General features: G+C 48.0%; 1 protein-coding gene across 1 annotated transcript in view; it reads right to left on the reverse strand.

The window, feature by feature from the left end:
* SARDH (sarcosine dehydrogenase) overlaps positions 1-21,076 on the reverse strand; it is a 100,225-nt gene extending 79,149 nt beyond the window's left edge. The window contains exons 1-8 of the mRNA XM_073314286.2: positions 20,980-21,076; positions 18,038-18,365; positions 16,854-17,032; positions 14,067-14,246; positions 12,773-12,896; positions 12,322-12,422; positions 7,081-7,185; positions 5,397-5,526 (exon numbers count right to left, since the gene is read on the reverse strand). Coding sequence (XP_073170387.1) covers positions 5,397-5,526; positions 7,081-7,185; positions 12,322-12,422; positions 12,773-12,896; positions 14,067-14,246; positions 16,854-17,032; positions 18,038-18,359 — 1,141 coding nt within the window. The 5' untranslated portion in view covers positions 18,360-18,365; positions 20,980-21,076. The remainder of the gene's footprint in view (positions 1-5,396; positions 5,527-7,080; positions 7,186-12,321; positions 12,423-12,772; positions 12,897-14,066; positions 14,247-16,853; positions 17,033-18,037; positions 18,366-20,979) is intronic.
* Between the last annotated feature and the right edge of the window lie 696 nt (positions 21,077-21,772).

Genomic DNA, 21,772 nt, shown 5'->3' on the forward strand with positions numbered 1-21,772 from the left:
AAACATAAAAGGGCCCTTTGTGAAGTGAGATGACTCCTCTAACTGAATTGGCAAATGTGCCAGGAATTATTAATTCCTCCTAAATTATTATTTTAAACAGTCGTCGTTCTCTGAATCGCATCCAATGCAAGAGATCTGTGTTGCTCCATTAGTCATCTTTCCGAGGGCCGGGCCAGGTTAATGTTATTGTTATTTTCTTTTTATCCTAATCTGTTGCTGCTGGTATGCTTCATGAATTTCAGATAAATACTTCTTTATTAACCTAATGGATTTCAGCTGAACAGATGCCCCGGGCTCTTGTGTTAATGATGTCTCATTCTGCCAATTCCCACTCCAGATAGGGCTGTCAGGGACAGTCATTGAAATCGACCCTGTTACGTGAACAGTTTCGCTTTCAATGAATTGACAATTTTGGCAAAAAGTGGTTCATCGAAAAATTCCTGGCCGGGTGCTGGGCTCCATACAACTCCAACGTAATGTGAGTTAAGTCCCGTGAATCTGCAGCATGAAAAGCTGAATTCTATCCTCACGGCTACTAGTAAGTCCCAGCTAGCCACAGTGATCGGCATGACAAGCATGAGGCCCTAGATGGCATGGATCTGTTCCTATGTGGAGGACAACCCTTGCAGTTGATAAAAAGTTAATGGGACACAGAAGCCTGGTTAAGTGGACTATGCTTGTGCTCTCTGTTCTAAGAACATTTGGACAGTGCTCTCCCACTGAAACCAGTTCCCGACCCGCCCTGTCAAACCCAAGCCACCTTTTGCAAACTGGTTTGTTATGGCCTTGAACTCTATTTTTGCCATTAATGGGGATTTGTCCCCCTCACCCTCAGGAAGCAAAATGGGCTGCAAAACTATAAAGGGGACAAGCGTTTCTTCTATAAAAGATTTACTGCGCAGTGCAAACAACATGCTTTTGCCATGTGTTTGTGCTTTCCAAACCCACCGTGACTTGGCTTTCACAGACAGAATGCATGCAAGTTTAAATCCAGAGTGCACGGGGCGCGGGGGAAGGATCAGTGAGCCTTTAGAAATTACATTTATTGCGTTACAAATATTGTATATAAAAAAAGTTGGCTTCCTGCAGGAGACCTGGCTTCTCAGTGGAGACTGAGAGCTGCACTTACAGCCTGATTTAATCAAAGCTGCGTTTCCCAGGGCCAAGGCATCTACCTTGTAAATGTCATGTTTTATCTGGTTAGGAGCAAGAGATGTGTCCTACTTTCCCTTCGAGCAACTGTGCAGCTCTGTCCCTGTGGGGCTGGAGGGTTTTTCCTTTTAAATACTTCAGTGAAATGAGACCAGGTCTTTATGGTGCAGGCTTCTCCAGTTAATGCAGAGCAGTCTTGAAATGGAACCTCATAAGCTATTCCTCAGACTCCCATATAGCACTGCACTGTATCTCATTTCAGACTCAATAACCTTTTATATAAGCCATGCAGGCGCCAGACCTAGAACTGCCAATGGTGCTGGATTTACAGATCTGGTAGATCTTTTCCATCCCTAATGTCTAAAGAATCCAGTCATGCTGCCAGTCATGGATATTTCCACAAAAAAGATCAGCAATAAAATAGCCATCAGTGTTGACATTTTTAAATGTTATCACTAGGTTTCAGAGTGAACATCAGGTAGCTATACTGCCCCTTTGAGCTATTGTTTCAGGGTGTCTGCACCCTAAGAAGGATAGTGCTTCATCTGGTTGCATACCCTTTCACCTAAAAAGGTTTGCAGCTGCCAGAGCTTTAAACTTTTTTTTCCCCAAAAAAAATAAAAGCTCAAATTCTGAAGAAACTGAGCAGACCCTCATCGTCATGTTCCCAAGGCAGAGCAATCTCCTGATGAGAGCAGATCTGCTATGAACTGGACCAAGAGCAAATTCATTTAAATCTTTATAAGGTTAGATTCAACCAAGGAAAGCAGAGGTGAAAGGTTGCCTAAGAGTCTGATATATGGAGAAGAATAGGGCACGGGGTATATAGGTCTCCGTTCAGGGCTTTGTAGGAAGATGGCTAGCTCTCTTGCTGACTAGAAGACAGACCACAGATGCATGCTGCAGGGATGACCAGGCAAGATGGGCTGGCCCAGCTGTGTTGAATTAAGTCATCCCCTTAGGACACTGTCAAAGTCTTCTGAAAAGTCACACTGCCTGAATCTTTGGGGAAAGAGGAGGATGCGATCAGGGAAAGTGCTCTCTGTGCAAGTCTCCAAACCTTGGTTGTGCAAAGCCTTTTCTAAAGCCTTCGTTTAAAACTCCCAACTTTGGGAAGTTGGTCCTGGTCTAGTCACCAGCCTAGATACATTATTTAGACTTCTAGGCACATGCATTTGGACCCTGGCTATTGGACCCATGCACAGCTCAACACCCATTTTCTGCAATGCAGACACCAGGGGTCTGATTTCCAGCCATCACAGTCCCTGCTGAGTATTTAGTATTGCCAGTCCATTCCCATGGATACAGCGATGCTCAGATAGCAGAAAGCTTCAATCCAAATCCCTCAATCTGTAGGGGCTGCTGTAGTCTAGGGCAAGGAGTTTGGGCCAAATGTTGGGAGAGCTCTGCGCTACCGCATGACTCTGCCATGGACTTGCTGTGTGACCCTTGGCAAGACACCGCAACTCTGTGCCTCAGTTTCCCCACCTCTAAAAATGGAGATAACAACACTGCTTTGCGATCTAGAGATGAAAAGCACTTAGGGTCTGATTTCCAAAGGCATTTAGGTACCTAAAGAAGCAGATAGGTGCCTAGAGGGATTTTCAAAAGCACCTAGGTGCCCAACTCCATTGATTTCTTATCTGCATCTTTAGGTGCCTTTGAAAAATCTGGCCCTAAGCATGATGATCATTTTCTCTCGGCCCCAGAGCATTAGAAGACCCCTGCTGGCACACCCGTGTAAAAAACTATCCCTGTGCAGAGTTGAGACGTGAAACGAGCAGCGAGGAAAGAGGTGTGTGCCTGGCGGTATCTACACTACAAGCCGGGGGGGGGTGATTCCCCTGCTCGTGGGCACACGCTCGTGGTAGCTCTCACTGAGATCGCGCGAGTGTAAATAGCAGTGTGGCCACAGCAGCGTGGGGAGCGGCGGTGGAGGTACGGCTGAGCCGTGCCACCTACAGACCCACTGGCTTCAGGAGGATTTGCAGCCAGCACAGCTCAGCTGTGCCCGTTACCGTGGCTACACGGCTCGTCACACTTGCGCCAGCTCAGAGGGCGTTAGCATGAGCACGGTGTACACGGCAGGGGAATCTCAACCCTAGCAATTCGTGTCAACGTACCCTAAATGTTGAGCAGTTTCCCCCCTACATTCTTACTTTCCTTACTGAGGTTCTGGAGTCTCTTTTATCCCTTTACTCCTGTATGCCAGGTCCCAGGAAACTGGGATTTTTCCTTTATCCTCTCTGCTGATGACCCCCAATTGGGAATCTGTATTACCAGCTAGTGTTGTGTCAGGGTATCCCTTAATCGCAGTGCGGCAAAGCGTTCCCCGACGCCGATCGAATCCAGCTGGGAGGTTGGATCTGTCCGACACCCGTGGTACGCTACCTCAGGCTTTGCTCCGAAACACTTGGAATGTTCCATCTTGGGGACCATTCTTCTAATGGGGCTGGAACTGAAATGTCTCAACACCCCCGCCAATGGTTACCCTGCTGCCAGGTAAAGCATCCCAATTCACCTCTCCGTCTTACTCACACCCCTAGATTTGAAGGCATAAATAGGTCCCTCTTTTGCAGCTGCAATCTGGAAAGGTCATGCAAGGTGATGCGCAAAGGGAGCCAAAGCAGCTAGCCACCTCGCAGGATGTGTGTCCTAGATGACCTCTTTCCTAGTTTGTGCCCACAAATCAAAGACCTGGACTTCTATAGTAAGTTATCATAGCTGAGGGTGCAAAATAACTTCACACTTGCAAAAAACAGAGGCCAGTATCTGAAAATCCGGCCTTTAATGTTCAAATCCAGCCACAGCAAAGTCAGTAGTAAACATGGGTGACATTACTGCACGGCCGCACCCACTTTCTCTGGGATTTGTTTGGCTGCAGACTTTTAGCACCAAAACCACTGAGCAGCGTTGCCCAGAGAATGAGGGAAAAAACCCCACTGAAGTGTAACAAAACTCGTGGGCTATTTTCCTCCCTACAGTAGGCTTCTGCCACCACCTTCAGGAATAGGATATCATTGCATCCAATCCTGTGACGTTCTCCCTTTGTATTCCAACAGGCTTATTTCCTTCGAAGAACAATCGGGTGCAAACAAGAGCCTCCAGGCAGAGGTCCCTTTGGTGTTCACGTGTATTTGCCAGTTCTGCTTCACAAGTCGTGCCTAGCACTTCCCCACTCCACTGCATTTGTATCTCCAGAGGCTCAATGGGCCTGGTGTGGCGTTTAGAAATGCTATACCTGTCACAGCCCGTCACAGAGCTTCTGAGAAATTCAACCAGCCTGAGATGCTGTGTGTACAGTGTAACAAAACCGCCTCAGCCAGGACAGAATCTTCAGTGGAAGCCTAGAGGGCGTGGGACAGCTGTCACGTCCTAGGGGCCCTCTGACAGAGATGCTGAGGGGATGGCCAGAACAAGACCAAACTGAAATTCTGGGGCTCCCCTGTCCCATTGCCCCATCCACCTTGAGACTTACATCCCCCAAATCATTACAAGCCAATCTGTGAGCTTTCCAGATCAGACATGTGCGAGAAGCACACTATCCATCATGCCAGGACAGAGCCAGCTCAGCTTTGCTCCAGCTTTTAGTGCCAAGGCAGGTCAACCAAGTCGATATTACCTCTAATTAGCACTCCCACAAGCTGTTTGAAGCTGAGCAGCTCCCAGGATGTGCCAAATTCTCGCCTGCCTTTGAGCATGTTGAAGGAAAGCTTTCCATTCCAGCCCTGGCAATCTAGAGCCCCACCGCTTGGTAAAAACATGCAGTACAGAGGGGAACTGGCTTTGGGGAAAAAAAAGATTTGATCAATGCACTGGATGATCATGGCAAGCAGTGATCTATAGAGCCATTTCCCACCCCTATCTCTGTGCGATCAGCACGTTTTCAGGCTTTCTGCTTATATACAGGGTCTGATCCAAAACCTACTGAAGTCAATGGGAGCCTTTCTGTTGATTTCCATGGGGGCTGGACCAGATCCTCTTTCCATCTCTTTTGTGAGTGTGCGCGTGTGTGTCTTTAAGGAAAAACCAAGGAAGACAGACATTTTATCCATTCCCAATTTGTCGCCTTGCGTGGGTGGGAAGGAGAAAGCAAGAGAGACTGATTCATACTAACCCTGCATATAAATATAATCATTGCTAGCTCCAAACTAGGAGAATACATAGAAAAAAATAATCAGCACAGATTCACCAAGGAACAAAGCTGCATTGATGGCATGTGGAATGCACTGTCAAAATATTACCTGGTCCACAGACAGTGGATTTAATTCCGGTTTTCTCCAGCACTGGGACTCTGTTTATTGCACCTTCAATATGCTGCATGAACACATCCCAGTCCAGATCAAAGAGGCCAAAGGCAAATTTCTCAGATACCTGAGGGGAAACAGGAGCCGAGGTACACAGAAGTTAAGTGAGAGAAGATGTTTATTTTATAACAAACACCCCATTCTGACAGCCGCTTCGCGGCTGCTTCCTGTAAGGTGCTGAGTATCTTCATTGCCCAATGAAATCAGTAGGAACGGAGGGGGCTCAGTGCTTCTGGAAAACAGCCCCAAGGGGTGAACTCCTGGCCCTGTTGAAGTCAACGGGAGTTTTGACATTGATTATGGCTCCCAAAATTGGAAGCTGTTTTGGAAACTTTGGTTTCATAGGAACTTACCTGCTAAGCTGTCCAGCCAAGGAGAGGAACTGTGATGCCTAGCTAGTACCTTAACCACCTAAGCTATGAATGAGACATAGGACCCATCAGTTACAATCACTTTGCATATGGGCTTATTAAAGATCATTGTCCACTTTGTCTTAGGGTAAAACACAAGAAAGAATATCTCACAAGAAAGAATATCATTTTTCCTTGAAAGACAAGCCCATTAACTACTGTAGTAATTGACACATTAAACTCCCCATCCAGTTATTGTGAAAATGGAACACCCCATTTGCAGGATATAGGACAGAAGAGGGCTAAGAAGGTTGAAGAAAAAGTTCATCACAAGCCACAGTCATTTACTATCACCTTCAGCGTTAATCCCGGAAAGATTTTCATTCGTCCGTTTGGAAGCCTTTCTCCCATTGCAGAGAGGGAGCAAAATCTAATGAAGACTCATGTTACAGGACTACGTCATATCTGGGCAGTCAATTTCCAATCACTACTGCCAGTAAGGAACTCACTCGGCACCAGTTGATCGAGGACAAAGGGTGGTAGGACTCAGGAACTCTAGGTTCAATTTCTGTCTCTTCCTATGTGACCTCGGGCAAGTCACTGTATCTCTTTGAGCCTCAAATCCCACCCTGCAAAGCCGGCATAATAGTACTTTCTGTCACCCAACCTTTGCCAGGTCTACTTGGCACATGAGCTCTTTGAGCAGCCACTATCCCATACTATTGGTGAACGGGGCAACGGGGCCCCGTTCTTAGCTGGGGCCTCTGGCTGCTATTGTGAAACAAACAACAAATAATTCGGCGATCTCCTTCTCAGACATGCCACTTTGTGGAGAGAAGGCAGAGGGGACAGGAGGAGATGGTCGCATTTTTGTACTTTGAGAAGGATAGAAAAGGTCTTAGAGGCAATACCTGAGTAAGGGCCCAAGCTAATAAACTGAAGAGAAGACATGCCTCCTGTGGCTTGCCCAAGGTCAGAGACAAGGACTTATGGCAAAGCAGGGAATTGAACTGTGATCTCCCAAGTCCCAGGCTAGTGCCGTAACCACTAGACCATCCTTCCTCTCCCACCCAAATAGAAGAAGCTGTCAAATCCACTCTCCCTCCGAGTCCTGCTGAACCCAGCTCTGTCTTAATGCAAAGGGTCCTCATTTCATGCATGCTGGCACATAAGCAAGAGAGCTAAGGAGCTCATTTCAGCGCCGACTTTGTCAAAACGGCTTTCCTGGTAACATGCTTTATTTCCTATGAAAACCTCTCAGCACCGCTCACCTCCTCCCAGAATATTGGATTTGACTCATATCCGCCCACAGACAGGGCATCGCCTTGGAGACGGAGATACACCGAGGCATCGTGATCGCGAACGTTCGGCATATTCTAAACAGAGGTAGAAAGGAACATCATCAAAGCGGGGCAGGAGGGGTAAAGCGCACAGGCTCACAGACACCTGGGATGCTTCTGCCCTTGTTCCAATAGTGCACCCCAAGCTGAATGCCCATCTTCTTCCCAGCAGCTGCCTTGCTAGATGGCCACTGTGGAGTGTCATTATAAACATAAGGGTGCAGGTTACCAGGCTGTTTATTCTCCATCCAGGAGAATCCAAGCCTGCTGGAATCACTAGCAGCTCCTCTGCGTTTCCCCCAGCACGGAAATCCCCTAGCACCTCCTCACCAAGAGGCACAGTGCACCCAGCTCCTCCCTGTGTGTCCCACTGCGAGACTTGCCAGCGGTCAGGCCTCGGAGCTCAGGGCTAGAGGAGGAAGGAAGAAGCCAGTCCTGGTGGTTCGCTACCTGCCCCACTTCTGGCTCCCCACTCCCGGTAATCCCACATTATTCCTAGCCCTCCCACCTGCTCACCATTCTATTGCCCTGTGTGGGGTTTATCCGGCTTCCTCTGCCCCCTGCTGCTGGCATCAGCACCCCGATGCTCCAGGCCCAAGGAAAATCTGCTCAGAATGGGTGACCAGTGACCAATGAGAGGCCCAAGAAGGCCAGTTAAGAATCCTCTGTCCAGCCCAGCTCTGTCCCTGAGCAAAAGCAGGGACGCTTTCTAGCTCTAAGAAAGCTTGGATCCAAATGTGGCTGGGGCTGTATTGAGGCTCACAAGGGCTGGGCAGGAAACAGCAATTTGTTTTAAAGCATCTAAGCCTTTGTTTTTAACAGGACCCCACTGACTCTGCAAACAAGCAGTGAAAAGAAAAGAACTGGCTGTAGCAGGTCACAGACAATTAGTTTCAGCGCTGGGCCCTTTCTAAGCTGCTGCTTTGCACGGGCTGGAAAACGTGGTTCTCCTGTGCCTCAGAGAAGTCAGAGCCCTGCTTGACAGCACGGCTCCAACACCAGCAGAACAAGACTAGCGGCGGACATGATACGAGCAATGCACCGAGACATCCTCCCCGCACACGCTGCCCACGGGCACAGGGGCCTCAACAGCTGCAGAAGAACTGGAGGTGCTAATATGTTTACATGGGCCAAGTTTAATTCACTAAACAGATCTGCTGTGCGTCCCAGCCCCAGACCAAGAGCATGAGCTAGGGGGCGCTGAAATGCAAGCTGATTTCCGTATGGGTCTGAACAAGACTGAAGTATAACCATCTATGAATGCATCCGATGAAGTGAGCTGTAGCTCACGAAAGCTTATGCTCTAATAACTTTGTTAGTCTCTAAGGTGCCACATGTACTCCTTTTCTTTTTGCAGATACAGACTAACACGGCTGTTACTCTGAAATCTAAAAACCAAATTTACCCTACCTCCACAAAAGAGTGACTGTGGAAGCAGACAAGATTGCACTTGTGTAGTCATTTGAAGACAGTAATAATGCCTAGCTCTTATCCTCAGTAGATCTCAAAGCACATGCAATGGAAGTCATAGTATCATTATTCCCATTTTATAACTGGGGAAACTGAGGCACAACGATTTGCCCAAGGTCACCCATCAGGCCAGAGTGAGGAACAGAACACAGGTCTACTGAATCCCAGTCCAGTGCTGTATTCCCTAGGTCACGCTGAGTTAACTGATGTGCTTGTATAGGGCCTAGTGCAAGGGGGTTCCAATCCTCTTGGGGCCACCATTCAGATAATAAGGCCTGAAATCAATAGGATGGAGCAGAGCTGCTACAGACATTCTCAGGAGGAGAACTGGCAGACTGGCAGGCCCGTGTGTTTTGATCCACGTTAAAAGGAAAAATGATTTCTCTCTTACCCCACCTACACAACAAGATGAAACAGCACAGCAGCCAAGACACTAATACATAGCTAAAGAATAATATCGACTTTAACAACATAGCATGAAAATATTTAAGTTACACAAATGGAATTATTGTAGGGTCTTACTGTATTTTTCACTGATAAATTAATAATCAACATTTCAACAAGAGGCACTGTGGTTAGTGGATAGGCCTCTAGCCTAGCAGTCAGGAGACCTAGGTTCTATTATCCACTCTGCCACCGACTTGTTATACAACCTTGGGCAAGTCACTTGAGGTTTTTCCTCTTCTACTCATCTATTTAAGTTGCAAACTCTTCAGGGCAAGGATTGTCTCTTACTATATCTCTGTGCAGTGCCTAGCACAGTGGGGGCCCAGTTTTGGGTCAGGCTGGTAGATGCTACTGCAGTATAAAAAATAATATCGTTAAATGGCACTTTTCAAAATCAACTGTCAAAGAGTCAAGGTGTAGGGGGAAAACAGATGGGTTGCACAGAAAATTTAATACAAAATTACTCTAAAAATCTATAGGCCACAAATTAATATCACCTCCTTTTGTATGGTTTCAAACACCCTTATAGAATTCCAAAGCATAGAAATGTCTCTGAAATTTTGCAAGATGGTTCAAAAATATTTAGAAAACTGTATCATTTCCTTGTCAGGGCTGCAGGACTTTCCATAAAGGCTGTTTACTAAGATGAAACACAGTTACCTGGGGATATCTGGACTCCTTTATCAAACACAAAACACCAGAGCCCAGAGGGTAATTCTGCTATGAAAAGTGGGGAAAAAAAGAAACAGCGTCCTGTGTTAAAATATTCGTAAATATTAAATAGAATGACAGTAATGTATTAAATTATTGAATATTAATTATTTGTATCTTCACAGTGCATAGGTGTCCCACTCATGGACCCTGACCCCAGTTTGCAAGAAGAGGCAGTCTGGCATAGCGCACAGGCCAGATTGGGACTCAGGACTGGGTGCTATTCCTGGCTCTACCAGTGGCCTGCTGGGTGACCCTGGGCAAGTCACGTCAACGGTCTGTGCCACAGTTTCCCCTTCATCATGAGAGCGATGTCCTCTGTAAAGTGCTTTAAGATCTCCTGGTGCAGAACCTTTGATAAAAGCACGGCATTCTTAACATTAAAAATATGTGAATAATGCAGCAGCATTTAGGCCCCAATTCAGCAAAGCATTTAAAAACATGCTTGGCTTTAAGCACATGTTTAAATCAACCCCTGTTCAGCCTAGCACTTAGGCATGTGCTTAAATCCCACAGAAGCCAGAGGGAGAATGACTCTCCCCTTTCACACTTTGGGTCAAATTCTGTCCTAAACTACCCTTCTTGCAGCTCCCATGAAATTGGTGGGATGTAGCATGGGGAAGGACTGGCCCGTTTCTTCTAGGCATGTACTGGCCCGTTTCTTCTAGGCATGTACGTGGTATGGAGGGGTCCCTCCTGCATGTCCTTACGTTTGAAGCCAGTCAACATTCAGGGATTCCATAAACTCTTCCTTTGAAATGCTCCCTTTGCTGCATAGTGCTCGTGCTGCCCAAGAGCATCATCTAGCTGCAGGCCGAGGAATGAAACTTTTCCAAGGTGACATTTGTTTCTGAAATGCTACAGGAAGATGTGCTGAGATGGGGCAGTGGGATCTCTGACAACAATTCCAGCGGCAAAGAACAGTAGGGTTCCTCTCCCGCAGCCCTGACCCGGGGGAGGGGAGGCGGGGTGTAGAAATAGGCAATGTGCTCTTTCATGCAAGGAGACGGCTCAGAGGGGCAGTGGCTTCATTAAGCTGAGCCAGGAGCAGTGAGAGAAGTACTCAGATGGCACCACAGAGGCAGAGGTGTTGAGCAGCACAAGTGGGGATGTCGGGCAAAACCACAACGGACCAGAACACAAAAAAGCTAGTGTGGATAGACTTACGCTTGTCCTGCCCGACCAGTTCAGTTACCAACAGCCCACTGCCGTGGGGATGGGCATGGTGCAAGAACGGAGAGAATGCAACAGAATTTTCGGGTCCGGGCAGGATCCCAAGAGCAGAGCTGATCAAACTGTGTAAGTTAGCTGACAGATGTAGCCTTTTTGCCTCCAATCACAGATTACCCACAAACAGGTCGAGCCTTTTATTAGCTTGTTCGTTACACACAACGGCGTCACAGCGCTGCTTTGCTCTAGAGAAAGTTTAGGGTGACCAGATCTCCAGATTTTATCGGGACAGTTCCAATATGCGGGGCTTTGACTTATATAGGCACCTATTACCCCCCTTCCCCTGTCCCGATTTTTCACACTTGCTCTCTGGTCACCCTATGCGGGTTAGTACATTTTGCCAAAACCAGGGAAATAGTTTTCATGGATGTTTTTGCGTGTTTCCCCTAGTTTGTCACCAGTGCTATTCAGCGCAAGATCATTTTAACCAATGGGATTATTTGTAAACCTGGTGCTATTTGGCACTAGACAGCCATGTGTTGTGTATCTGCTGCTCAGATTTGCTATTTCCATTGTACGGCCAGTCACCTAAAGTCACCTAATATTGTTCCCGTTTCAGATTGGTTGGTCTAAGCTTTATCAACCAGAGGAGTCCCCCTTTCTGCCTGCAGATTATCTGTGAACATTCAGATTTGTTCAACGAAACTACTGTTTGAACCACAACAGTGGGTGAAATAGCCCTTGGATGTACACACTGAGTATGTGTGTCCTGCAATCTGAGGTGTGACTGCAGCCCAGGGAGACATACCTGCACTCGCATGGCAAAATATAGCATGCCGGGGATCTCGGGTACATACTCCCATTGCTATCCTGCACTGAAGCCCCTGCAGTCACATCTACTCTGCTCCATTTAGGAGCACGAGCATGGGTGCGTCTACCCGAGCGGCAGTCACACCTCAGATTGCAATACAGACATATCCAGTGATTCACAGCACTTCTGCTTTCAGGGACTATTCCTGTGAGTAGGACCTCACTCCACCTGAATGTCCATGGCTAGCCAGATAAAAGGGGCCAGGGATGCAAGCTAAGCCCAAGAGTAGGCTTCATTGGCAAGATTATTCACAGATGTTTTGTCACTGTATTCACCAAGGAGAGCGTCTCCTAGAGAAGATGGGACACACAAAGCCACTGCTAGGAAAGGAAAGCAGGTTGGATGTTATGGAGAAAAAAGTGTCCCAGATCATAGAAGCGTTTGTGAAAACCAGGAGACCCTCCCACAATTTCTGAATCAAGTCCCCTCCTGAAAGCGCCCCCAGCACATGCCCCTGTCTGATGACAAACCCTCCAGTTAGAGAAGAAGAGCAATGAACTGACCTGAATGCCCTCTATCCGCTCCGTCACCACATATGCATGATGCATAGCCACCAGGGGCACGTTTACACCAGCCATCTGGCCCAGGGCTCGGGCCCACACTCCTGTCGTAAAAACAAACCACCGCTTGGTGAGTGACCACAGCCAATGCCTCTGGCCACTTCTGGAACCTATGAGGAGCTGTGCCAGAGACCTGAAGCTCAGAGTCCAGAATGCTGCCTCCTGATGTGTGGAAACAGGGAGTTAACAAGGCCCTTTGGCTCAATGTTACACACAATCAAAAGCTGCACTCATCTGGCATCTTTCCCCTCCCTGAGCACAGACATGGTGAACCAAAGAATGCCTCACTCAAAGATTGGACAAAATCTCCTAATTGTTGGGACAGGAAGGACTAGTATCTCTATCAGATTATGCCGAGTGGCAGGGCTGTAGCTATGTTACCTTGATTTCCTACCTGCACAGTTCACCACACAGGGAGTCTGGATGATCCCATAGTTTGTTTCCACCGCAGCTACCCTTTGCACACCCAAGTCATCGGCTCTGACCTGAATACCGGTCACTGGGCAATTCTCTATTACCTGGAGGCAGCGAAAGAGAAGCACAGTGACATCCCCCTGGGGTTTGAATGTTAAGGGTTGGACTCATAATACCAAATGAGTAACCCAGCTCTCCTGAGAAGAGCACACACTGTGAGTTCATTGGCAATTTTGAAAAAAACTCAAAACAAAAATTGTTTCAGGTCCGGCTGAAAACGAAAATTTTCAGCGAATCGAAAAAGCTGAAAACATTTACAGTTCAGATAGAATGAAAGAATTTGTTTCCGTTTTGACCATTTTTGAATTTTAAAAAATTAAATTAAAGGAAATTTTGAAGCAAAAAGTCATTTCAAGTTCAAAAAATCAAAATGTTGTGGTTCAAAAATGTTGAAACAAAAAGATTTGGTTTTTTTGGGGGGGGGGGGGGGGGATTTGAAATGAACAATGAATTGAAACCGATACAAATTTGCAAAATGTTTTAGCTGAAAAATTTTGCTGAGCTCTACTCTGAAGATGCAGGCCAGTGGCTTCGGCCCAAGGCTCTCCTTCCCAGCAGGGGAAATGTTAATCCAAACATAGTGCTGTCATTTTTTTTTTTAAACTTTCATAAAAACCACTCCTATTACTGCAAGGGAATTAAATTCCCCTCTTTAATTTTGGGCTTAAACTGCCTCTCAGTGGCCTTTTAAGGTAATTTTAAATCTCAGAGAACTATAATTATCAATTTATTTTGTGGTAAGCACGGAGGAGCCCCAGTCACGGACCAGGTGCTAGGTGCTGTACAAACACAGATCCAAATGTTGGTCCATGCCCCAACGAGCTTGCTGTATTTTACCCCTCACCAACAATTTGTTTTTCACGATGTAGCTGTTTTGGTCACATATCCTTTTCCCATTTTCCCCCCTCCTCTTTACTTCCCCAGCTCCTATGGCTCTATGCCAAAACCACCATCTCTGATGAGGCATGGCTGGGACTCCCTTCAAAGTCAGCCAGCGCCACACCCAATCTGCCAAAGGGGGGCGCTGTTAAACAGAACAAGGCAATTCTGAAACAGATCTGGCTTTGAGAATGGTGGAGGCTGGGAACAGCAGGAAGCCAAGGATCAAGGGGAGAGGAGGGAAAATGTACAGAGAGAGAACGTCTGGCTGAATTTGAGAGTTGTGAAAAGCTACAATGCTCAGACACCCACCCAAATGTGCAATAGTCAATTACCAAAGCGCCTCTGGCAGTAGCTGCCCTGGTGAGGGTTGTACAGGTGCCAGCAGGATCCATTGTGCCATCCTTAGGAACGTAAAGGGTGCCATAAAGATCATCCACGTTCATCAGTGGGTACAGGTCCTTGGTTTCTGCAGGGGACAGGACGTACGATTCTATGCCATAGACCTTACCCAGCTACAAACGAGACACGAGAACAGGTGTATTAATGCAGACAAGACAGCGTGGTTTGGCATCTCTGCAAAACAATCAACAATGTGAAGAAACCACAGGGGCACACCTGCGTCCCAAATAACTACATGCAAACATGCCAGGCCTAACTACATACGCACTGATAATCTAACCGGGTTCTGGTGGATTCCCAAAACACAGTACATGGTGATCAGCTTTAGTGGGCTCAAACTATTTAAAGGGACATTACCCTAGTCCTATACAAGTAGGCGGTGCAATTGGAAATATGATGCTGTACTTAATGGCAATGGGCAATGGACAGGTTTCATTTTGCAAAGCCCAGATCAGGGATGCATTAGATCCGAGAACCTTTTTACCCGAGTCCCCAAAGCTGGGTATGGTGGAGAGAGGTTTAAAACCAACGATTCCACTTTCGATCCCTCTACCCCTCATGAGCGTTAAGTGTCTATTAGGCCATTGAATCAAAGAGTATTAAGATGGACACAGCTGTTTTCATAGTGTATATTTCACTAGAAGTGCAGCAGTTCAGAAGTTAGAGAAGAAACTAGTGTCATGTAACCGGTCTTTATTGTGACTCTTTGAAATCAAATGCTAATGTGTGTACTTCCCAGCAGAAAAAGGCAAGAGGACTGGCCGGGTCTGTGCATCTCTTTGCTGCTTTGGGAGGAGAATACAGCTAGGGTGACCAGACACCAAATGTGAAAAATCGGGACAGGGGGTGGGCGGTAATAGGAGCCTATATAAGAAAAAGACCCAAAAATCGGGACTATCCCTATAAAATCGGGACATCTGGTCACCTTAGATACAGCATTATGATCAGCAGTGAAACCAGACTTCACGGCTAATCCTGCATGGAGAATCCCTTTCACTTTGTGAGTGAGACCAGTGTTCAGATTCAACTGAATCTCAAGGACCCCTCTACTAAGTGAGAGGCCATTATCATAAAGGCTGCAGTAGCCACCATGCATGGTTTACTGGCCAGGGCAATCCCTCAGCTAGAATCTCAGCACATGCCTGTATCACTTGGGACAATAAGGTCTGTGTGGGCTCTGCCACCAGGGATCACAAGGTGATCTATGGCCAACCTCCTCTCTCTGGGTCTCTTTTTGGGTACGTCTCCACTGCCGCTGGGCACTTCCCAACTGGGGTAGCTGGACCTGCACTCACTTTGCTCGAGCCAGCGTGTGAAAAAGAGCATTGTAGCTGAGGTAGCATGGGTGATGGCAGCTTGGGCCAGCGGCCCCAGTACAGACCTGCTGTCTGGTGAGTTTATATTCAGGCAGCTAGTCCAGCTACGCTGCTATTTTTAGCCCCCTCACTCAAGCAGAGCTAGCCCGTGTCTGTGTATCTGGGTTGGGAAGCATGTTTCCAGCGGCAGTGGAGACCTACCCTTTGATCCCCATTCCCACCTCCCTCCTTCCTGGCAGCTACTGACACTGCATTATCTTTCTTCTACAGGGGCAGGATCTACTGCATCCAAAGCCTGTTGAAATCAGGGGAGACACTCCTGGGCTTTGGATCAGGGTTTCAGAACCTGCCAGCAAGGCTGCTCCATGAATGATAAGTGAGGCCACATTTAACTTTCCAAGCGGGGTGGAAAAATGAGCTGTCTAAATAAACAGCAATCACCCCAATCAGGACTGATGGATAAAATTTCCCTCTGTGTCATAGGGGAGAACTGGGCTCTCCGTGCAGCAGAAGATAAATGGTTGGCTGATGACAGGACAGTCCTGTTTTGATGCTGCAAGTCAAAGCAGCCGAGTTGAAGATTTGCAAAAAGAAAAGGAGTACTTGTGGCACCTTAGAGACTAACCAATTTATTAGAGCATAAGCTTTCGTGAGCTACAGCTCACTTCATCGGATGCAAGAATTGAAGATTGACGCAGCGGGTTCCCTGTGACATGATAGAAGACAGGATTCATTCCCTCCCTCACACTAGCCCGTTTTCTAAGGGGCATGGATTTTCTCCATAAGTATTGCACAGACATTTAAGCAGGTTGCTCTTTTTACTTTAGGGACTAAGGCCTTAGTCCTAATCTTCAAAGCAATCAATGGATCAGACCCAGTTGCATTCGAGGCTGCATTTCAGTCTATTAACTGCTCTTCTGGGACATAGAACACAAAGCCCTGGCTAGCCTAGACCAATGCATGTTACAGCCAGGGATAAGGCATTCTCAGTAGAGTGGATAGGGCTATTGAACAAACATCCAGAGGAGATTAGAAGACATCCAGAGGAGATTAGAAGACATCCACAGTCTGTCCATCCATAGAACAATGCTTCCCCTTTTTCCCCATAACCAGAACAACTTTCACATCAACCACCTACAGCCACAATGTCCTGAAAAATAACTGTCCAAAGCAGAGCTTTCGATAACCCACTAAGAGCCAGAGATGCCAAGAAGTCCACTAGGGATTTCGCTACTGCCAATCTCTTTGCATGGAAGGTGTTCAGATACCATGGTGATGGGCAGCAGTACAAAATCCTTTGGCAACCAGACCCTCTAGTCTAGCTAATGGGTAGCACCAGCCCTGATTCAGTGATCTGTGAATAAGTAGGAGGAGAAGGAAGGAGATGAGGAGATTCCCGCTTACAGACATGAGTCTTTTGTACTCGTCCAGCCGCTGCTTGTTGGAGGCGATGAAGAGCCCGCCATTCTGAATCCATCCCGTGTGCAGACCTGTCTCCTCCTCCAGATCTTTGCTGACCACGTTGCGAGTATGAGCCAGCAGCTCCACTTCCACATCACTCGGACGCAGCTGCCACAGCAGACCTGGGAAAACCACAGAAGTTCCAGTAGACTCTGGCTTCCCCTCCCCATTCCAACCCTACCTTACAAGCCAAGCAAACAAACAGGTCAACTGTGAGAATAGCACAACAGGTGTTTTAGCAATAGCAGCATTCCTGGCCTAGACGTAACCCACGCTGTGGTTTGCTGGCTCCCTCTAGTAGCTAGACCACATAAAGGTCTCCAGCTACCACCGCTTATGGATCTCTTAGCTCACACAGTAGAGGCTCACGCTTTCAGGTCCAGAGGTCGAGGGCTCAATTCTTATTGCTGACGACCCACTCAGTAGCCAGGTGTAACAAGTGAGGGTCCATTCGGGCAGTAAGCACACAAGCTAGGCTTCATCAGCACCGTGACATGAGCTCGGTGTCCCACTTCAAGGCAGGGGGTTCAGCAGCACTCCCAGCTTCCCTTGTTCCAGCACCTATGCAGAGTGGGGCAGCTGCCAGAGGGCCCAGGGACTATCGGAAGGAGGTTCCTCAGTAGTCTGGCATGGGCCTGCCCAAGGAAGGACCCAGAGGCCCGCCATGGGGAGTGGGGGTAAGACTGCTGGGCAATAGCAAAAGGGGTGTTTCTTTCCCCTCTACCCTACGAGGTGGGGAGGAGAAGGTCAGACTTCTGGAGGCCCATGTTGTCAGGCCTTGGCGATACTCCTATATAGGGTCAAGCAGTAGAGAGCTGAGGCCTGAGAGACTTGGCTCTTAAAGGGCCAAGGTACCATAATAACCCCTTAGCTGAGAGCTGAAGGAACAATTCCTTTCCCAGGTCCCCAAGGAGGGCTCATCCCCATCTATGCAGCAAGATTGAGAGAGTAACAAACATCCTAACCCGGAAAGGGGCTGAGCTCTCCCCATGTGGAACTGAGCAGCCGCAGGGAGCTGATGGCTGCTCAGCAGCTGGCAGGATCAGGCTCCAAAAGCCTCCCTCTGCAGCTCTAATTTGGAGCCTTTGCTCTGCTATAGAGGCTTCCACACACACAGCTCTGCTCACCGGCCGTGTGCCAGGTGGTCCCCGACGTCAGACGGTCTCTTTCCAGTAGGACCGCGTTGCTCACCCCCATCCTAGCCAGGTGGTAGATGGTTTGACATCCCAAGCTGCCGCCACCCACCACCACGACGTCGGCTGATTTTGGGAGCGGCCTGGTCGGCCCTTTGCCTTGAGGGCTCTCTTCCTTCAGAGTCTTGTGGTAAGGGACGCTCTTCTCTGCCGTTTGGCCTGCCCCGCTGCTGAAACACCTGAGGTGGCTGTTTCTCCCAGAGGCTGACATCTGACAGGAGGCAGCTCTTCGGACCACGGAGCTCAGGTAGGCCATGGTGACCTGGAATTCCAAAGACAAACCTTCAATGGACCGAGCAAAGATCTCACCACGCGCTAGCATACAAAAGTCCACACTGGAGTTATTATCATCATCATGGGTTAGGACCCATGGTGCTAGGCACTATACAAACACAGAACAAACAAACAAAAAAAACGATCCCTGCCATACGGCCACAGCCTGGAATTTCAAGTCATAAATGGCTTTGGAGAAAGATAGGGTGCTGTGGAAGGGATGGGAAAGAGAATCACATGGCGTCTCCCTGACCTCAGCTCCTCAAAACTCTGACATCCACCTGCCACCCACCTTGTCTCTCTTAAACCAGGTGAACTATTACTGACCGTAAGCAAAAACTACAGAAGGTGGCTGTAAACTGAAATGCATTTGCAACAAAGGAAAGCATCCCATTAAATACAGACCTGCTAAAAACCAGCTGCTGCCCTGTGATGGAGTGGACTAGGTCCAAATGCCCCCTGCTGGTTCTGCCACACCAATCCCAGGGAAGGAGCAGTGGAGAGGTCCTCCAAGCAGGCTAGAGTGGCTGCAGAGGAAGCAGCCAATCAGGGCCCAGGAGGGCTATATAAAATGAGCTGCAGAGCAGCAGTCAATTGCTGCTTAGAGCAGGAGAAGAAATGACTGCAGGCCTGGCTGCCTGGAAGAGCAGCAGGGCCACGGACGGTTTGCTAGCAGGGACAAGGGGAGCACTGCCCAGGGAGCTCCTGGCTGGTTGCTAGGACTGAGTAGGGACTGAGCCTGGGGAGGGCTGCAGGAAGATAGTATCTCCAGGGAGGAAGCCCTGGGGATACAGCCCCATACCTGGGTTGGACTACTTAAAAAGCAAAGCCCAGGGAGATCTAGAGAGAGCCACCATCAGAGGGGTACTGAGCTAGGCTCCGGTGGACCGTATACCATGGAAGGGGTTTGTGCTGGTTAACATGCAGACAGTGTGACTTGGCCCGAGCGCTGTTTCACTGACAAACCTACCTGAGAACCACCAAAAGGGGTCACCAGAACTAAAGAATGCAGACACGCCCAACCAGAATGGGGCACTCATGAGAGGCGAGTGCCAACTCTATTACATGCCCAAAACAAACACTAAAGCAATAGCCTGAAGAATCAACTTTTTGTCTGACAGAGGTTTGCTAGTGGCACAGGACTAAAGGACTGAGAATTTCTAAAGCCAATGATTTAGTTTGCACACACAAGAGTAACCCCCATTAGCTTTTATGAGCTTGAAGACATTGCTACTCAAAGATAGTTGGTGCCTGTTGTATGCCAAGTAGATTAAAAGGGTTTTCAAATACAGTATTGCTAAATCTCATGATTTTAATGAGAGTCTTGTGATTCTTGGTGCTTTTCTTCAAGCCCCAGCTCCTGGAGTCAAGTGATTTCACGAGAATCTCAGCTTTCATTAAAAACAATTTTTATAGCCCTTGACATGGTGGAGAAAAGCTTGAAAACGTGATCTGAGTGCTCCCTGAAGGCTCAGAACCCAAAAGGCCAATGAATAGGACCCAAATTTTATTATATTTTGAAAATCTTGTGATTTTTAAGCCAGACTCATAATTTGGGGGGCCTGACTCCCCGTTTTTCACCACCTGAGCTTGGCAAGACTGCAAACGCATGCTTCAGAGTACTCAGAAGTGCTGTGCACACAGCCTAGTGGAAAGCGCACTTCACATTTCAATTGTACGCTCTTGCGGGCGGGGGGACAATCTTTCGGGCACTTAGAACATTGAGGCCCTCCTGACCTGAGCCCGGGGCTTCAAGGAACGAGGGTAATATAAACAAATAAGAATAAAGTTGTTGCAATCAGGGCCTCAGGGACACAATGAAGGGGGAAGGATTTGCCCCTATAGACAAAACATGGCAATCCCTGCCCGTGGTCATAAAGGATAAGTGACATGTGGTGGAGACAGACCCAGGATTCACTGCTGGGTGAAACGTCGAGTCCTCTCTCCTGCCCCCAGTGCAAGCATCTGCCCAGTCTGTCTGCTCAGGCTGGGTGCTGGCGTGAAGCTCTGGCCTTATACGCAGGTTTGGGTGTGTTATTTTACACAGCTGAAGCATGCAGCTCCTCCCCCTTTGTTTTAAGTCTTGCTCTGGGTAAATGTGTCTTCCCGGCTCTTGCAGAGTCAGCAGAGCTAAGGAATCTTGCCAGGGTATCTAGGGTCACTGTTCCTGCAGCAGAGACCGGAGACTTCAGCCAGCAGATCCCCGCTCCTTTTCTCATTAAGCGGAAAAGTTTCTCTATGTTGAACAAGCCAGACCCCAACCCTAATGGTTTTCAGGCTGATTCTTCCTATTACTCTGCCACAGGGGCAGGGGAAGGGTTGATATTCATGTCTCTGAGCGCCAAGAAAGTCTTCCCTCTGCAACCACGTTTCCTGAGATTTACCACAGTCCGGTCTCACCATGAACTTTACAGCCTGAAAGCTTTCCTGTCATTTAAGACACAATCTCATCTCTGAGCCAGTAAGGGACCTGTTGGCTGCTCAGACACAGCCCTCTCTGTTCAGATTTCCCCTCTGCATAGGCAAGCCTGGCTTTCCCTGCCAGCGACGGGAGCTGACCGCACACAACACACTACTGTCCAAAGGAGTTCAGTTCACTTTACCTGGGCAGACGGCCGTGAGGTTCTTGTTTCCTCTGACGCTCTCCTGCTGTCTCTCACACGCGCACCACTGCCCCCGAAACAGTAACTAGCACTTGAGAGAACCGCAGCCAGAGATCAGTCTTTGCCGCTGCTGGCCAGTTACAACTATTCCCAGAGTCTGGGAAGTGAGTACAGTGCAACGTGTGCACTGGCTTGCCTGATCGGAGAGATCTACGCAGCCGGCCTAGTCACCCAGACAAGATGGACAGTGCACTGTCATTCATGAGCAGAGACTGAAGGCTGCAAGGATCAGATATGTTAGAGATGGAAAAGCCCTATTAGTTTACCCAATCTCTCTTCCTTCTGACCAAGGCAGGGTACAAAACAAAGAGCCCAGATGGGAATTGAATGCACAGGCTCCAGCCTCAGAGCCTGATCGCTTTCCCCTGGGCTTGGCCAGAGCTATTTCAGCTGTATGCCATCTGTTAACTTACGGCCAGAAAGAGAATCCAGTAAATAAGCGGAACAGCTGAACGTTCAGCCCAATTTTCCTGCTGTTGAATTATCCTCCTGCCCTTAAAATGTCAGCAGAGTAAAATCAAACCTGGACTGGAGCTTTAACTGGAATTGAGCCTGGACTGCACTATCCAAAGCTGGGGTTTGGACCCCAAACTTGTTTTTTAAATATTTTATGCCAAACATTCTCCGCCACCAGAAAGACTATTATTATTTATATTACAGTAGTGCCTAGAGCTCCCAAATGAGATTGGGGCCCTGTAAGCAGACTGCAAACACATTGTAAACTGCTTGGGGC

Source organism: Lepidochelys kempii, chromosome 16, assembly GCF_965140285.1.
Source record: "Lepidochelys kempii isolate rLepKem1 chromosome 16, rLepKem1.hap1, whole genome shotgun sequence".
NCBI classification, from domain to species: Eukaryota; Metazoa; Chordata; order Testudines; family Cheloniidae; genus Lepidochelys; species Lepidochelys kempii.